The sequence below is a fragment of the Argentina silus genome, assembly GCF_951799395.1.
Source record: "Argentina silus genome assembly, chromosome: 6".
NCBI classification, from domain to species: Eukaryota; Metazoa; Chordata; class Actinopteri; order Argentiniformes; family Argentinidae; genus Argentina; species Argentina silus.
In genome coordinates this window covers 23,769,103-23,788,280 of record NC_139660.1, presented here as the reverse complement: position 1 = coordinate 23,788,280, position 19,178 = coordinate 23,769,103, and the positions used below count along the sequence as shown (strand labels likewise).

The following is a 19,178-nucleotide window of genomic DNA, read 5'->3' as shown; positions in this document are numbered from 1 at the left end:
GTTAGTGGAAGGTGCCCCGTGGGTGGCATCTGGAGATGTACTGAATGGCCAGGGTCACAGACACAGACATACCGAGCATTTGAGAAGGGCTGTTGCCGACTTCTGGACGAGGAGCCATGGCCTGTAGGAAAATAACATCATGTGATTATAAGTGATGAAGAAAATACATCCGAAACACACAGGTTGGGATATGGCTGAACAGCTAACTTGGAGTCCAGTGAATTTAAGGAAAGCAGAAACTCTATAAAGTAGAAATATGGTGTACTATATTACATTAACTTCAACTGGGCAACATGTGCCTTCCTTTTATTCTCAGAGGAAGCTTTACTACAGTCTTTGAATTGTGACATGTCTATTTGATGACACTGTGGTTCCTGAAATTATATTTTTGTGTCATCCAACGCTGGCCTGTCACAAGATTACAATTTCCCATTTCCAATCTGCCCCCATGTGACTCCATAGGAAAGAGCTTCTCATCATGAAGTGGCCTTTTCACAATATCGGTTTAAGTCCTCAGAGAAATAGTATATTGCTATGACTAACTTAATTGTGTGTCAAGAAAACAACACAACACTGTGATGAGATATTAGAGAAGTAGAGCTCTCTAACTTTTCAAAGAATAAAATAACGTGTAGCCTATTCTAAAGAATAATATCTGCATCCAGATCATTGTACAACAATACCAACAACACCTGCAACAAGAACTAGGCTATATATTACTAGTCAAAGTAAGAGTAATCGTCAGGTCAATTTAAGACAATTAAAAAAGTGATAGAAAGGGCTGTAAATAACACTCCAGCGAACGTACTCCAGTGTAGCCGATTTATCAAACAAAACCAAATGAAATCGAAGAAAAGCACACACACAAAAAAAGCAATATTTTCACAGCTAACATAAACTAAAACAGCAGCTCGCAATTACTAAACGGGTGTAGTTGTCATTTTGTTTTCTATAGATATATCTGAATGAATGAAGTAGGCGATGCGGTCTTTAGAGGATGGCAAATACGCACCTGCAGTGAAGTGGTGTGTTTGCAGGAGTCCTTGGCGGTGAGGGTGAGTTCACCTGGGCTGGAGCTACCTACATACTGCGCCCTGGTCCTGCATCCTACTTATATGCTGGGGAGGGAAAAACCCGCTGGACCCTGACTGTCCAAAGTTCGTGGCAGACGGGGCGCAGTTACAGTGACCCTATGAAGCATCTACACGGAAAGTAGACCAATACAATATGATTACAAGTGATTGAAGAGACTCTGGCATGGGATTGCAGATCAAACGTTTCTGTTCTCATTGGGTTGAATAACTGTGTTGGTAAAAACAAATAAGAACTAAACCACGATGATTTCGACGTCCTTCTAGCGTCATAAGCAGTCCATCAATTGCACATGCGACTTGTCTAATTATCTGTGGATGTCAATTACTTGTTTTGGTTGAAAGTAATGGCATTTCGAATAAAATTAGTTTAAAGCTTTTCTCATGATAATATTATACTGTATAGCCTATTGTTTTACATATAATATATCTATAACTTTTTGAGGGATTATACTTTGCGTTACGTTATAAATTGAGTTAGACAATAGTATACATTTTCGACTTTTCTATGGGCTTTGTATACTTTTCTGTGGGTCACTACAATTGTGTGATATGTTTGATTCTCCTATCAGAGTGGAAAAGCTGTGCTAAGTGTTCTCTGGTGGTTGCATGTAGAAATTCGGGGAGGCCTGTAAAAGTAAAAGTAAAAGTCTACAATGATCAACAAATGTCTACAATGAATGACTCATACTGCAAAGTACAAACTGCAATTTGGTATTTTAATATCAAATATCACAGTATCAACAAAGTGTTGTGGCACTACTGCTCTCTTTATGCTCTTATCTACTTATTACCCATTATTACATTATTACACACACACTCACGCACGCGCGCGCGCGCACACACACACACACACACACACACACACGCACACACACACACACACACACACACACTCACACACACACACACATTTCTCTCTCTCTCTCTCTCTCTCTCTCTCTCTCTCTCTCTCTATCTCTCTCTATGTCTTATCAGTCTTTATGGCATAAGATAACATGGGATATTACTTTTCAGAGTAAACACAAGTCAGTAATCCCTTTTATGTATTGGTAAACTATTAAACATAATATTCAAAATATGCAATACAATTTGTACAATAAAATACTGGGCAGCATGTGAGAGCAGGTTCATTGGGTTTATGGAAAAGAGTCGTACTTCAAAGTAGTTGCAGAAGATTTTCATTGACTGATCTATGACTTTTTGAATAAATGTTTTAATAATAATAATACATCTAGTAATAAAAAAAACATTCACAATCTATTCTACTGTACTCATATGTGTGTAGAATAATTATGTTCTGCACATTGATGCTTATGATGATATCAGTAAAAGGTCTTACTAATATTTTTCCCACGCTGTATATCACAGAGAGACACTTGACATCTTCAGTTTTATTATCAGCAAATCTATATTTCTGTCTCTGAAATGAGTAACTTATACATCAACCCTTATGTAACGGTACCATTTTATTGGACATGGTCAAAACCTGTAAAAAAACAACAACCTGTAAACAAAACAATGTGTTGGGAATAAAACATGCACATTGGTATAGTTGTTGTATAGTTATTATTGTATAAGTGGTATACTGCAGTTAGCAGGGATCCACCCTCTCTGTGGTATTATAAACCCATAATCACACCAGGGCATTACAGTTCAAGGCTATATTATGCTACAGTAAATGGTGATTGAATGGGGATTAAAGGGGTAATTTCAGCATTGTAAACAACAAAGCGGTCACCCCGCCACTTTCTTTTGGTAAACAGCTGAGAGATTGGCCTGTAGAAATGTAACCATTTTCAAATTCATAAATTGAGCTATGGATCCAAGGACTGACCATTCATGAGATCAGATATAGTTAAACAATGTTAAACTGATGTGAGTGTGAGGCCAGACCTTGGCCAGCATGTGGATGTGGCCCAGGTACGACTTTGTTCTCCAGTACTGGACAACCACACTCAGATCAAAGATGGCCCAGTTACTACAGGAACGTATCAGGGGGACATTCCTCATACCAGAGCTGGCCCATAGAAAATGGCCAAATCTCACCCAGGGCTGGCCCCCCACATTCAGACCGGGTCTGGCTCATATAATACTTGCTATTTCCAACATTGGAAAAATGGAAAAAGTTCTTCACTATACTGGAAGGTGTTTTTTTATTTTTATTTGGCACTTTTGGAACCACTATTCACGTGTGCCCCCATTTTGACTGGAAATCTACAAAAAACAGCTGAAGAAATTTGACATGGCCCCTCAGATCCTCACCAGCTTCTACAGTATGCGGCTGCATGATACGACAGGTATCATGACAGTTTCTCCCTCCAGACCAGAAGACTTTTGAAAAGCTAACCCTAGCTGCCCACCTGCATTACCTGCTCTCTCAGCACATCAACCACACACACACACACACACACATACATTTGCTCTCTCCTATCACACACACACACACACATGCCACACACACACACGCACCCACGCAAGCTCTCGTTTAATGGACATACTCCACTGTCAGCCACTGCAGCATCAACCTTCAGACCTTTGTTATCATACAGTGGTTGTCCACCTTGGAACTCTAGTATTTGGAGCTGCTCACTGATCACTTGAGTACACAAATAGTAATTCAGCTTACTACTCAACATAATTCATTTTGATGCAATTTACATTTTATATGGCCACTGTGCAATCTAAACAGATTAGATATGGTGTAGTGTCTTGGGTTCATCTTATCTTGAATTACAGGTTATGTATATTTAGAGGCGTTCACCTAGAGGTTTTGCTCCTGTGGAATGATGACCTGATAACGTCCTATTAATAATATATATTATATAATAACAGTACAATACGTAATAGGTATGACAGTTATCTTTGAACATGCTTGATTAGCATGTGGTTTAAAATACCTCACTAAGCAAGCCTTAACAGTTAGTCAGTATTCTCAAACAAATCATACCTGTCTTCATGTTATGAATGTGGCAATTAAATGAAGAGAACCTTGTTAAATGTACCACTTAAAAGTAAATCCATAGGGAGACCACTGATTCCCTACACACTGCACAGGGTGAATGCTGTTCAGGGAATGCAGTGCACTGAGTAGAAAAATGTTTTGGTTTGGAATGCCTTGCAGCATCATCAAACTGGGACACAAGTAATATGTATTAGGTTCAGTCACCCACATAACAGAGACAAGATCTTCACCAGACATTGCTATGCGAAGTAACTAACCATTTTAGCCTTATTTATCACCAAATACAATAACATTACTAGAGAAAAATTCCATCGGTAGGACTTGACAAATAGCTATATTGTACACTAACAATGCACACTAAAAATATGACAACTTATTTTTTTATTTTCCTGAAATCCTCACTCAGCTCTACCAATGACTGTTGAGAAGGCTTGATCCATTTCCTGTATGTACACCTGCTGTTCCCTAAGGTTACCCCCAGGTTGCAGGCCACCCCAAACTGATCATTGTCATTCCATACCCAGTCAGCAGAGAAAATCTGGTCCTTCTCTGTTTTTACCGGCATCCAGATGTGGTCCAAGTACAACTTTGTTACCACCAGAGCCAGTCCACTTCTGGAACAAACATTCTGGCCCAGGCGTGGCCCATTTGTGGCAACGGCCTGGCTTAATTATGGCAACCAGATCTGGCCCTGTTCTAATCAAATTCTGGTCAAGATCTGGCAACTGTTCTGCAACCAGATTGGGCCCACTTATGGTTGTATTGTGGCCAAGATTTGATTTACTAATGGCAACCACAACAGACCCATTGCTGTTGAGTGTGCTGAGATCCAGCCTTAACCATCCAACCAGATCATTTTTGCATCGTCAGAGATTTCACATTTGTATGGTAACTAAAGTTTATTCCAAAGTCCTTTATTCCAAGTGGGATGCATTTCAATTGGATTTACTATGTGCTTATTTTTGACAAGATACCCAGGAGGACTTTCATCATAGGCAGATGATTATTTACCCTGAAAGTACTCCATGGGCAAGGAGAAATGTTACTATTCAGTCTTGCTGAAATAGCCAAAGCTAACTTAAGTTAATTGTAGCGACTGCTAACAAAAAAGTTGCTATGGAAATACTAAGTTTCCAATTTGTGGCCAAATCTCCACAAATTCACATGTAAACAAGTGTTTAATTTTACACAATTTGTGTAGATTTGATTGTGCAGTTTACAAATCAAAACGTGGATAATGCTGAATTCGTGACAAGTGGGAAACTTGGAATGTCAAGAGTTCAAATTAACTTAAGTTATTTGTGTAGCTTCCCATTGGTTGGTTCTGATACTCTCCTTCTACAACAAGTTTCCTGGTTGGAAATATCAGACTTTCCTAATTCAGACATGTCATGAATGCAGCATAAGTTTCTCCTAACCCAAAGACTACTTTCCAAATCAGGATTCATCTGATTATAACATTACATATCACAAACATATAATTAAAGAGAAAGCAACACACTCACAACACACGCGGCACAAAAAATACAGAGACTCAGGTCAAATCCAGGCTGTGCTGGTTTATTTATTTAACTTAAGGGCAGATCAAAAACTAACTACATCCATTCTAGTCAGGTTAACTACAATTTAACTGTAGAACATTTAAGACAATGCTAAAAAGACCTTTAGGGAGAGAAAACAACTAATTACAACAACACTTATCTCAAGTTGATTGGCTCAGATCTTCAGTCTGCTTTTTTCACTGGCCACACTGACAGACTCATCAAAAACAAATTAGATGAGTCTAGATTTCTTCAGATGTTTCTCATTTCATTTGGTTTTGATGAGTCTGTCAGTGTTCCACAGAGGTCTAAACCAGATGAGATGAGTAGAATTCCCCAAATGGTTTGTGTATTTCAAACACTGTTGGCTCAGTTGGGTTGGAATGTGATTTGGGATTGTAAATGAGACAATTTCACAGTTGCTTTGAAAGCCCAAACCACCAGTTGGTCCATTTCAAGATATATCACAGAACGTACGATTAATATTGCAAAAGCTGTGGATCAACATTCCTCATGTAAGGGTTAGGGCTAGTCAAGTAATTGGAGATGAGGGAGGAACGTAGGGTGCGAGGGGAGACGTGGAATAGCTTTCACAGAATTAATATTTTCAATGTTAAGCAACTACAGTACACTAACTTATTTGGGCTACAAACCTCAAGCCAGAGTTTGCCACAAAGCAAACTGCCAATTGCCAAATACAGGTCCCCCACATTCAGACCTACACTGGACTAGTCTGAACTCCAAATCTGAACTTATTATAGCCATACTGTACACTACATACGATACCAGAGCTGGCCCATAAGCAAAGTTCCAACCCAATCACACAGTACTGGTCCCCCACATTTAGACCAAAGATGGCCCAGTAACTACAGGAACTTATTCCTCATACGTAATCCTCATATTCCACATTCCTCATACGTAACAGAGCTGGCCCATGAGCGAAGTGCCAACTCTCACCCAGAACTGGCCCACCATATTTAAACCAAAATTAGACCAGTAAGTATAGGAACATATCAGAGCCAGATATTACACCCCTGAGTTGGCCAATGAACATCATGCCAACTCTCACCCAGGACTAGCCCCCCCACATTTGGACCAGGTCTGGCCCATATAATACTTGCCGTTTCCGGCACTCAGGCACATGTGCCACTACAAGACCAGATCTGGCCCACAATTGTCTGCTGACTGGGAGGAACATATCAGGGCCACATTCCTCATATGAGAGCTGGCCCTCAGCACATTGCCAACCCAAGGCATTCATATCCCATGTCGGGGGTTAGGAGAAATCCTTCCCAGGAGATTTTTTTCCAGCTCTTTTCCAGCTAGAAACTGCACTGAACTACGAATGGATACATTTATAAATTGGCATTTTTGGCAACTTTGCTAATGCCCCTCCCCAAAAATAAACAAGCTGTCCCAATGCAATTCAGTCATATTAAATTAATCATTTGATAGATTTGATCAGAATTAATTCATCTTGTTTTTAGTGATCCTTGAGCATCTCTCTCCCTCTCTGTCTTCTCACTCTCAGTATAATGGAGGGGCTCTCTGTTACTGTTGTGGTGGACTGATATTAGCGGTCATTTGGATGGATGGGTGATGTGTCCACTGTATGCAATGTTTGTGCTTACTCAGGAGGACTCAGTCAGTCTGCAATGGCTGACATGCATGAGGGCAGTCCTGTGGGAAGACAGCAGCATTGGGTGAGCAGAGTATGGATGGTAACTACAAACACAGTCAATGGTTTGAAGGTGTTCCATATCTGCTAATAGTCTACATAACAAGGAATTTCATTGTGTTATTTCACAGTATTGATGTTGGGTAAAATTGATTATTATGGAATGTGTGTGTGTGTACTTACCTGCTGTGTAGCGTTACCGTTCCTGTGGGTGGCCCAAAGGAGTCCCTCAGGAACACACTCCGCCTTTTTAAGGTTCCGGGAGATGAGGAAGACATCTTTAATTGATATCCAGTAGTCCATGGATTGTTTGACGTGATTGAAGATGGTGATACTTTGTTGTTGTGTGGATTTGTGTATTGTGTTTGAGGGGGGTTGTTGTCAGTGGATGTGTATGTCAGTGTCACCGGTTTAGTCTGGTGCTGAGGGTCCCATGGGAGTCCTATAAAAGGACTGGAGTTTGGTGCATTTGGGTTGGATAGTGTGGCTGTGATTTCATGCCCATGGTCTGTGTACTGGTTTGTCCTTATAAATGCCCCACCGAGGGCTTACCGTCCTTCAGTCTGAATGGCTCCTCACTGAAACCTCCAAACCATGTGCCGGTCTACACCACTGTTCCTATTTGCATACACACACACCTCATATACGTAGATTGAAGACCCATCTCTTCAGGCTACATCTTAACGGTTCCTCCTAAAGACCTCTTCACCCCCCACTACCCAAGTTTCTCTCCTGTTAAAAAAAATAATCTTTTTTTTTTTCTAGCATTGTGACTGCCAATGGCCCCTGGTCCGAGCATTGATGACTTTTTCTTATGATGACTGATGGATAGATGATTCACGTACTTAAACAAATGTATTTGTTGTACGTCGCTTTGGATAAAGGCGTCTGCTAAATGCCATAAATGTAAATGTAATATACTCCACTGCACTCCCTCCACTATATTTTCAAACCACGTCCATACGTTTCATGTCTCCCTCACAAATCCACGGGTAGTCTACTACATCCGAGGAGAGAAGCAAGCATGTACGTACATGCAGAAATAGTCAACCAAAACATATAAGAAATATGCTTAAAACCCTGAAAGATCATACAGTATGTCATAACTGGCAGGGAAACGGGGAAGTGGAGACAGTGTGAATACGACAGTGTGACATCATTGGCTTGTGATGATTAGCATCTGTAACGCGATCTTGTTGATACAAAGTTGGTCTATTCCTGGGCAGGTGAAAGTGCAGGTCAGCGAGAGGGAGAGAGAGAGAATGAGAGTGAGAGATGTTGATCATTAACACGATAAAGCACAAACGTCCTTTTAGACTAATTAGACTTTTCTAATTATGACCGAAAAAAAGACATAACCTCGGTGTCTGTGGCCCTGTCTGTGTGTATGTTTGTAAGCATGTTGGCTATGCTTACAATAACCTTCCTGGTACTGCACGACACACTCTAGATCTGAGGTATACCCTCTCAGTGTGACACCTGCAGTCAATATATATGTAGGATATGCCCTTGACCTCTCAGTGTACTGTGCACAAGAAAGGCATAGACACAACGATACAAATGCAACTCAGCAAATACATATAGTCGGTTTTTTACTGCTTTTTTTTTTTTTTTTTTAAACATGGGTGTTAGCCTTGACTGATTATCTCTACGACACATCATTTTAAAGAGAGTAAGCGAGTCAGCAGGTGACCTGAAATACTACGAAGCCTTTTGGTGTGACAGCGTTTTATGTTTCACCCGGTTATAGATTAACTGTGGATATCACGCCCTGGTTTGATGCAATCCTATTTTTCCGTATGGCTAAAGTAGTCCCAGCTGAGGCTAACCTTTACCCTTTGGAATGCTGCCCTGATTTGATTGGCCCTCCACCCATGCTCTAATCAAATCATTTAGATGGATTAAACCAGAGGTTACTGGATGCCCATTTACAATCTAACAGTGTGGCCATGTGCATACCCCTCATGTCATGATCTACTTTTCTATGTATTAAGGGTTTTCAAGTGCTATTAAAAAAGAATGAAATAATTCTGATTCTGATTCTGATTAGTTTCCAAAGCATAAAAAAAAACGTTCACAGTTTTTTTTCTCTCTTTCTCTCTCTCTCTCTCTCTCTCTCTCTCTCTCTCTCTCTCTCTCTCTCTCTCTCTCTCTCTCGCTGTCCTGCACGTTTCTTTTTTTTTTATAGAGTAAATGGCTTTATTACGGCATAAGAGTTAATGATTGTCCACAGAGGCCTTTGAGTTGATGCTGTGTATCTGCCGCGCTGGCACGGTCCACCAGGGTCACAGAGTTTGGCCTCTCATTACCATCAGCAACCACCCTCCAGGGCTACTGCACTACAACTAGGCCATGCTGAAAGCCATCAAGTCAAGGTCTCAGCTGCTGGAACTTGTCTTAACTAGTTCACTCACTGAGGGTGGCGGTGAGAGACTGACCCTGCTGTCAAGGTCACTCACAAGCACACTGGCTTGGGATGATGGAAAACTAACCATCAGCACATTCACTTTGTTTGGACAGTGTTCCCTGCTCTTCATTCTCCTCCTTTTGTTCCGGACTGAGAATGTTGTTTCTAAAAGCCCACGGTATACATGTTGAAAGAAAAAGTTCTTAGGTTTCTTTGGCTGTCCCTGTAGGGATGCCTTTGAAGAACCCTTTTTTCCATGAAGAGCTCTCTATGGATAGAGTTATACTTGGAACCCAAAGGGTTGTGTTTGCCTCCTTATTTTATTGTACTTAAGCCAGACTGATCAAAAGCATTGGGTGGCTCAAATGTAAAATTGATGCTATAGGTGCAATTCCTGTGTGTAAAGTTGACATTGTAAACTGTTTTTCATAGCGTGGATTTGGGCAAGTTATGCCTACCTGTCTGTTGGTAGACTTTAGTGACTTCAAGGCTTAACAAATACTTTGTATGTCCATCATACAAAAACAAAAGCAAAAAAACAGTTAGTATTTATTATGTCAAATAAACAGCCACAGTACTACGAATTCTCCAATAAAACAATTCTCCTATATAAAATACAACAGTCTGTATTTACTACAGTAAAAATAAAACAAATACTTTTTTTTTTTTTCAATACTGTAAATACTGTAGTACATTTACCTGTGCTTGGCTACATTCCCAGCCTGATGTTGAGATCCAGAAGCACTTGTTTCACTGATGTCCAGCAGAGGGCAACGAATGACAGATAATGAGAAAATCCTCAGCTCACTAACTCATGTCTTCAAGATAGTGGTGCAGTGTGTACCATAGGGGCTTTGATACAGGTTTGGCTTGGTTTAGTATGGTATCACCAGAGCACTTTGAACCATTACATATCTTTAAAAAAAAAAAAAGGTTACATTTAAGTTGCCATTTCTGCATGCAGCTAAGGCACACTAATTTCGGTGTCCATAATGTTTTTAAACATTCTCCCAAAGTAGCTTTTTCTTGTTTTCTTTTATAAATCCCCCCCACCCCCCCAGCCTCCACTGACCCCTCACACCCGGCGTCCTGCAGCTCCTTCTGTCCCAGCAGCAGACTGCACCCCTTGAGATATCTGGCTGGCCCTCCAAAGCTCAAACTCATCCAGACATCTGCACACACACACACACACACACACACACACACACACACACACACACACACACACACACACACACACACACACACACACACACACCACACACACACACACACACCACACACACACACACACACACACACACAAATTACATAACCATGGTGGAGGGCCACATGTGCAATGCAATACCACCAGGAGTTGACCTCAGATGAGTCCCATTGTGTGTAACCCATATTTTAATATTTTCCAAGTACTATAGTAATATATATATAATAATATATAATATATATAATAATGAGATTTAATGAGAAAGGAAACATATACATATTAAAAATATTAAAAATGTATTAATAATATTTAAAATAATTTGTAGACTAACCTGTGTGTCTTGTAGGACAGACTATAAAGTCAGGTTATCATAAGAGATGTACATAAGAGACTCCAAATATCCTGGCTGCTGCATTCTGCATGGAGTTGTGTGTTCAAGGGAAGTAAGTGTTGGGAGAATTCTTACCACCGTGGCTGTGTATTGGATGTGACAGCATGATCATCTGCAGTAGGCCTAAGCCTATTTGGTGTAGTAGGATTGTGAGCAGAAAACATTGATATAGAAAGAAGGCAGAAAACCACTGACAGTGGAACAGCAGGCATTTTTGACGTTAATCGTTTCACGCGTTTCACACAGGCCTTGGTTTTTAGAAAACCTCCAGCATAATGGCAGGGGAAAAAATAAATACACAGAAGGGGGAGTGGATATTTTCCACATCTCTCCCCTCGTTTGATCCAACCGGAATGGCAGAATGGTGAGTGGTAGCAATTTAGAGTCAAGGTCAGCCATCAACGCCAATTTATCCACTCTTAAACTGCCCCCTCCCTTACTCCCTGACTCCCTCCTTCTCTCCCTCCCTCCCTCCCTCCCTCCCTCCCTCCCGCCCGTACCACAGCAGCAGCCGCCAGCACTGACACTCCGGCCTCGGATGAGATTGATCTGCAACGCTCCCTCCGAAAGCGTTCTGGCGGAGACAGAGCCGTTGTTTATCTCAGATAACACAGGAGATGAGAAATGAAGCCGTGACCCAGGGGAACATTTCCACACAGGGGCCCGCGCACTCACCATACTGTAGCTTTCAAAGGAGCTTTCCATATAAGCTGACAGACCTCACTCAAGCTATAGTAATGCTGACATGTAGTTTCCTTTTACATTCACATTTTAAATGTGTTAAAGTGATTGTCCATGCCATGAACGTGTGAAAAGACTATAGGCTAGGTAGGCCAACTGCAGTACTGAAAGGAATGAATTATTTAGAAAGCTTTTCAGCTTTCACATTTCCTACGTTAAAATATCCTCTTATGTAAACAAAACAACCCCCCCCCTCCCCCCACCCCCCAAAGAAACCGAAGAGAAATGACGTTGCCACCAACCAACAATTAAAACATACCACTTGCTAATGTATACATACAGCCTGCAATGTCTGCTACTCAAACAGCATTTCGTTGTCTCTGTACTTGTACTCTGCACAATGACAATAAAGTTGAATCTAATCTAATCAAACGTGCTAAACATTTGAGTACCGACAGTACATACTATAGAGGACAAATCTCGAACAGGCGCAAGAGGTACAGTATGTGTGAAATATTTATTTTGGATTGTCCATTACTCTTTCCAAGGAGATCATCTACCGGGGTCCTGTACCTCCTTAAGAGTGAAGCATTGTCTGAGGAGACAACAAGACAACATGTATGTATTAGCGTTTCAGCTACATGACTACCATACAACACCTCTATCAGAGTAGACAGAGGTCTACCCTGAATAGGTTGAATGAAAGGTGTGAGGGACCTATCTGTGGTGTGAACTGTTGAGTAACTTACATCACTAAGCCAGTCGGTGAAGGCTGAAGTGCGGGTGAAGACGGTCGGCTTCTTCACCTCGTTGCAGGTGCTAGAGGACACAAAGCTGGTCACACCCTGGACGTACCACTTACCATCCGGCCCCTTACAGTTCAGAGGTCCTCCAGAGTCCCCCTGAGAGAGAGAGAGAGAGAGGAGGGGGGGAGAGAGAGAGAGAGAGAGAGAGAGAGAGAGAGACACACACATAGGAGAGATGTTTTCTGAAGAGCCCTGGGTTAGATAACACATGCATTAGAACTGACACTTTGCGATGCCTAATCGGTTGAAACCGTGGGATTTTGACACTGTGTGAGAGAGTTTGGTCGTTGCTTATGACAGGTTGATTTGGTCACATTGACATATGGGTATAGTGTAGGCCCTTTGGGCCAGCAGGTAGGTTTTCTCACGTTGCAGCCTGATACGACATCTCCGCCAGCACAGATCATAGTCTCCTTCACGAAGGCGCCCCACCAGTCGCTACGACTGCACACACTGTACTCCACCACAGGCAGCAGAGCCTGCTGCAGTTTATCAGGCATCGGGCCGTGGGCTGAGGGAGAGGGAGAAGGGAGAAGACACTCACTGTCACAGTCATACACATTGTGCCCGACAATCCACGTAACAGCACAGGAAAAGCAGTGCCACTTCCTATTTTTCTCTTTGAAGTGAGTCATACCTGCAGTTCCTATGGCAGTGGCAGCAGAGGGGGCACATCACATAAGGAAAGTAAGGAGAGACTGCATGGGGGGAATGGAGCTCAAAGGCTTAAATCGTCTCAACAACAATTTGAAGAAAGCGTGCTCCACCTGATCTTTAATTTTCGTAAATTCTCGGTCCACTTACAGTATATTGAAATATAGACACCGTCTATATTACCAGAATTTCTGGGCTAAGTGAGGCTGATAGCACAGCCATTTTGACCACTTTAGAATGCATATTAACCATATATGTTCAGTCCTTGGAAAGAAGTCAGATTGCCATTTAATAAATCATTTTAAAGCCATTTTTCTCCACTGGACCCTATGTATTCTGTCCTTACTCTCAGGAGCGCCCTATGCTGGTACAAAATATAATGTTTTGGAAGAGTGGGAGTCCTCCCACTCCTGTCTGCACGTCACATACAATTAACTCTGTTGTGTTTAGTCTATCTAACATAAGCAGGGGCACCTAGTGAGCCCTGAATTAAATGTCACAAATCATTTACCCAAATCATCGCACACACGCACACACGCACACACACACACACACACACACACACACACACACACACACACACACACACACACACACAGATGATGTATTGATGTATGTTATTACTGTAGAGGTTGCCCCAGCCAGAGATGTAGCATGAGTCTCCATGGGCAGGGATGACTCCAGCCTCAGGAATACAAGCAAGACCAACATTCTCATTCATGATGGGAGCCTTGTCCAGTTTGAGCAAGGCCAGGTCATTACTGTCAGGTGGGAAAAAGGTGGCATTTGAGACTGAAGTTGACCACTAATCCATATATTGATGGTTTTCATCTGCAGAATACTCATGTCCAGGAAGACATGGGGGATTTATTTCTGGTTGACGGTGCTACAAGTGGCATTAGTGTTTTTCAGGCAGTGATAGTAACAGTTGATGACAAAAAAGGGTTCCAAAAGGGTTCTTCAGCTGTCCCTGTGGGAGAACTCTTTGAAGAACCCCTTTGGGTTCCATGTACAGTGCCGTATAACCCTTTTGTGTTCCATTTAGAACCCTCTGCGGAAACGTGTCTACAAATGAGTTCTTCAAAGGGTTCTCCCACAGGGACAGCAGAAGAATCTTTTTTGGTTCTAAGTGGAACCTTTCTCCACTAGAACCTTAGAATGTAGCTGGTGTGGTTCAGAAGGTGTGTGTGTCTGTCAGATGCTCTGTCAGGTACTACTCACCCACATTTTACACAGTCTATGTTCCAGTCAGGGTGAACCAGGATGCGCATCAACTCTCTGATCTGTTCGGTGCCCTCCTGCTGAATGATGTCATGATCTCCCATCACTACACGGTACACGTCACCAGGCCTGGGCAGGTGAAACCATCAACTGTCAGCAAAGTCACTGCAAAACACTAGATGACAGTAGGGAAGGAGTGGGAGTACAAAACGGCTCTGGATGTTCACCCGAGGGGGTGTCTGGGTGTCAGGGCTGCATAAAAGGAAGAATGGACACGCTGGGGGAGATGGAGCAGTGGGCTGTGTTGCTCAATTATTCATTTTTTTGTTTGTTTTTGGCCCATATCTTTCTTTACCACCAGCCCCCGCAGCCCACAGATCGACCGGCCCACCGGGAATTCTCCCGGTGCCCCAGATGGCTAGTCCACTACTGGAGGACAGTATGCAAATGGTGTTTGCAAATGGTGGATGCATTTTGCAGATAAACATACAGTATTACAGTATCTCATATGATATATAGACCTTGCAATATCCCCCCACAAAGATCGCTCCCAACCCACTTCCCTCAGAGTCTGTCTCTCTCAACTTCACACTGGCTTTCACTCCCGTCCACGCTATCTGACATTCTTACCCATAACTGATCATTTACAAAGTCACATGAAACACTAGCCCACAGTCTTCACAGTACAACACCCTGACCAATGCAACAATCATCCTGGCTCCTCAGTCCCTAGTGCTCTCTGTCTGTTGGTCAGTCAGGGCAGTCCTTAATGATGTCTGTCCGTTGGTCAGTCAGGGCAGTCCTTAATGATGTCTGTCTGTTGGTCAGTCAGGGCAGTCCTTAATGATGTCTGTCTGTTGGTCAGTCAGGGCAGTCCTTAATTATGTCTGTCTGTTGGTCAGTCAGGGCAGTCCTTAATGATGTCTGTCTGTTGGTCAGTCAGGACAGTCCTTAATGATGTCTGTCTGTTGGTCAGTCAGGGCAGTCCTTAATGATGTCTGTCTGTTGGTCAGTCAGGGCAGTCCTTAATGATGTCTGTCTGTTGGTCAGTCAGGACAGTCCTTAATGATGTCTGTCTGTTGGTCAGTCACCATATGCGGTCAGGACAGTCCTTAGTGATGTCTGTCTGTTGAATCAGTCACCATATGCAGTCAGGATAGTCCGTAGTGATGTCTGTCTGTTGAATCAGTCACCATATGCAGTCAGGACAGTCCGTAGTGATGTCTGTCTGTTTGTCAGTCAGTACTCAGTCCTTAGTGATGTCTGTCTGTTGGTCAGTCACCATATGCAGTGGCCAGCAGTCAGGACCCAGCGAGCGCCGATCAGAGTCCCTCCACAGGTGTGATGGAATCGGCTGCCATGCTTGACCTGCAGAGAAATCTGAGGACGCAGATACAACGTTCAACATATGTAGGTACTGTATATCATAAGTTCATGTAGATAGATCCATGATTCAATTGAGTTATAAAGTAAATAGAGTGTGTTGCTCACCTGCCATGGCCAGCTATGGGGACGAGCATCCTCACCATTCACCACTCTGTTAGTGCTGGGCTCGAAGGTGGGGGTCCCACACCCGTAGGCTGAAACACACGGCATGTATGGTTAGGTTGCACATACTGTATAGTGGCAGGTGTTGTTGTGAGAGCGTGAGTGAGTTCCTCCACTGACCCAAACAGCTGTAAATGACCATACGTGAAGTCAGGTCATGTTTGTAATAGTGCCATTGTGTTTGAAGTGTTCTGAGGCAGATGTGTTAGCTTAGCTTAGCGTAGCGTAGCTAGGGACTGACCGTACGCTGCCAGTAGCAGCAGGAAGGCCAGTCTCTCCAGCATGGTGTCGGTCTGTCAGTCAGTAGTGTGGAGCTCTGACCCCCTACACTGAACTCTTATACCCTATGCCTGCCTGTCTGTCTGTCTGCCTGCCTGTCTGTCTGTCTGTCCCTCTGTCTGTTTGTCAGTCCCAGAAACCGTGACCAGCGCAGGTGCTCAGAGTCATTCTTATCAGAACCAACCAACGGACATGCCACCAATATTGGGAACATGGGAAAAACGTCCTATTCTTCAGATGTTCACTTGGCATTGAAAGGAGTTTTTCAGTGTTTACACAAAAAGCTTGACTCAAAGTGACTTGCACAAAGTCGCAGAGAACTGTCCAGAACTGGGTCAAAAAGTTGTTCACACACTCTCAATTCATTGCAACATAGTCAGAGTATGATAGTAAGTGAGTCATACTGTATGCACGTTACTGTAGCGTTCCATTTGACAGACCTGATTCATTTCAACATTTGCTTGAGCCTGCCTGGAGTGTCAAATGGGTGAGGTTTGCACTTTTTTAGACTATTCTATTGGTTCCGTTGAGCCAGATAAACTCCATAGAGCAATGCTTAGTATTTGTTGTGATTTACATTTACATTTATGGCATTTAGCAGACACCTTTATCCAAAGCGACTTACAACAAATACATTTGTTTAAGTAAGTGAATCATTAATCCATCAGTCATCATAAGCTAAAGTAATCAATGCTCGGACCAGGGGGCATTGGCAGTCACAATGCTAGAAGAAGGATTTTTAAAAATATATTAACAGGAGAGAAACTTGTACAGGGGGGTAGTGGGGGTGAAGAGGTCTTTAGGAGGGACCGTTAAGATGTAGCCTGAAAAGATGGGTCTTCAATCTATGGCGGAAGATTGGTAGTGAGCGGAAGATTGGTAGTGATTTCAAATACTATTTCAACCCAGGTCTGTACTGTACATGACCAGTTCCCACCAGGCTGAACGGAACAGGGAGGGAAAGAGAGGCAGCGATTCTTGTGAGATAGAGTGTGTGAGACAGACAGAGAACAGGAGAGCGAGAGAGCAGACAAAAGAGGGAGAAAGAGAGAGAGAGAAAGAGAGATTGAGAGTGGGGCTTAGTGTCGTCAGCTATGTTAGTGCCCAGCGGACTGTGAGAGAGAAATACATTTGACTTCCTGTGACTGCAGAACTGGATATCCTTGGGTCGTGTTCAAGAGAAACAGTCCTGTAACAACTTTCTCCTCCTTTAATAAATAACGTGGCGTACGGCTAAACCATGGCTGCGCTCCCGGTTAATCTGGACCCAATTCTTTACGCCTCTCCCCCAGACAGTATCTTTTTTCCTCCTTAGGGGATATAAACATCGTTCTCTGGAGGAGACAGCAGACATCCATAAATTTCCCCTTTTAAAGAAGCGAAGCGAATCAATATTTGCCCGGACAGCTAAAAGGCTCTGTTTGTTTTTTCACTGTGTGTAATAGTGATTCTCCACACCACATATTTTTGTGTACTGATTTATGAAGTAAGAATGTGTCAGATATTTGCATAACATAGCAATGACAGAAGACAGGGTTAATTCTTTATTTACATTTAGGTGTGTCCTGTTTGAGCCAGCCAGGTATGTTCGTAAAATATTAACAGACTGGTGATTAATTGTGTGCGTGTGTGTGTGACATCTTTCGTTATTCTACAACACATGCTATCGTTCAGTTCCTGTACATGTTGCTGAAGTGTTCTTTTGGACTTTCATCTGAAAAGTAACAATTTCTATCTGCCCAGCAAATATGTGTGCTGAAACCATAACCTTGAGATGTTAGTTCTTTTTTTATTTTCCATTAAGGCAACCTTCAGAAATACTTCGTAAATCAAAGATTTCCAAGGAGAGAAACAGTTAGCCACAGTAGCATGTCTGCTCTCTGTCCATTCGGAGTTTAAGACAGAGATAAATTATCTGCCTTCAACCTTCAACAGTGTAAGGCCAAGTATATCTGCTAAGGTTTTCAGATATGACAAGAATCCGCAGTAAGGCGCCTGGAGACTAAGGAAACGTCTCAAATGGAGCGCTTTGATACATAAATCACATTTAACTAGGCTGTCAGATTACACTTGTGAATATTCTATTTCCTGTCATTTAAATGAGGGATATCAGTCATTAATGTAAAGTATGAAAATGACATGGAATAATGTGCACAACACACACCAGCCACTCATGAATTAGTTCATGAAATAACAAGCTTTCACTCCAGGTAGCAATGGGGTGATACATCAAATCTTGTTTAATGGTAGCACTGGAATTATATTTGGCAACAGTCACAAATACTATCAAGGTTATAGGTCTATAAAGTAAATACACATTTTTATTGGATGTTTGGACATATCTTCTGAATGAATGTTTATAACTAAATTCATGATATTAGCGCGTCCCTTTTTAGGTACACTATACATATATATATATACATATAAATGGGATGCATTTTAGGATGATGGATAGCTCAGTTAAATAAAGTTGTGGGGTGTAAATTAGGTACACTCTCCACAAACTAATTACGTAGCTCTTTTTTTCTCACTTGTTTTGAAAAATATGCCCGTCTAGCATTCAGAAAATAATTAGAGCTTTTTTTTTAAACCATATTTAATTTGATTCAATGGCATCTTTGACATCATCCCCTACTTTGTCCATGCAGCTCTCTGCCTCCATATCTCTGCATACAGTAACCTAGCGATTAGCATTAGCAATGCTAGGCC

General features: G+C 42.2%; 1 protein-coding gene across 1 annotated transcript; it reads right to left on the bottom strand.

The window, feature by feature from the left end:
• Position 1: 1 nt before the first annotated feature.
• LOC310806342 (chymotrypsin-like elastase family member 3B) lies at positions 2 to 16,474 on the bottom strand (the record flags this gene model as incomplete). The annotated part of the gene is made up of 8 exons (XM_083672394.1): positions 2 to 121; positions 12,711 to 12,863; positions 13,136 to 13,278; positions 14,046 to 14,182; positions 14,643 to 14,771; positions 15,925 to 16,022; positions 16,134 to 16,222; positions 16,432 to 16,474. The coding sequence occupies 8 exons, from the start codon at positions 16,472 to 16,474 to the stop codon at positions 2 to 4; spliced, it is 912 nt and encodes a 303-aa protein (XP_083528520.1).
• Positions 16,475 to 19,178: the final 2,704 nt, after the last annotated feature.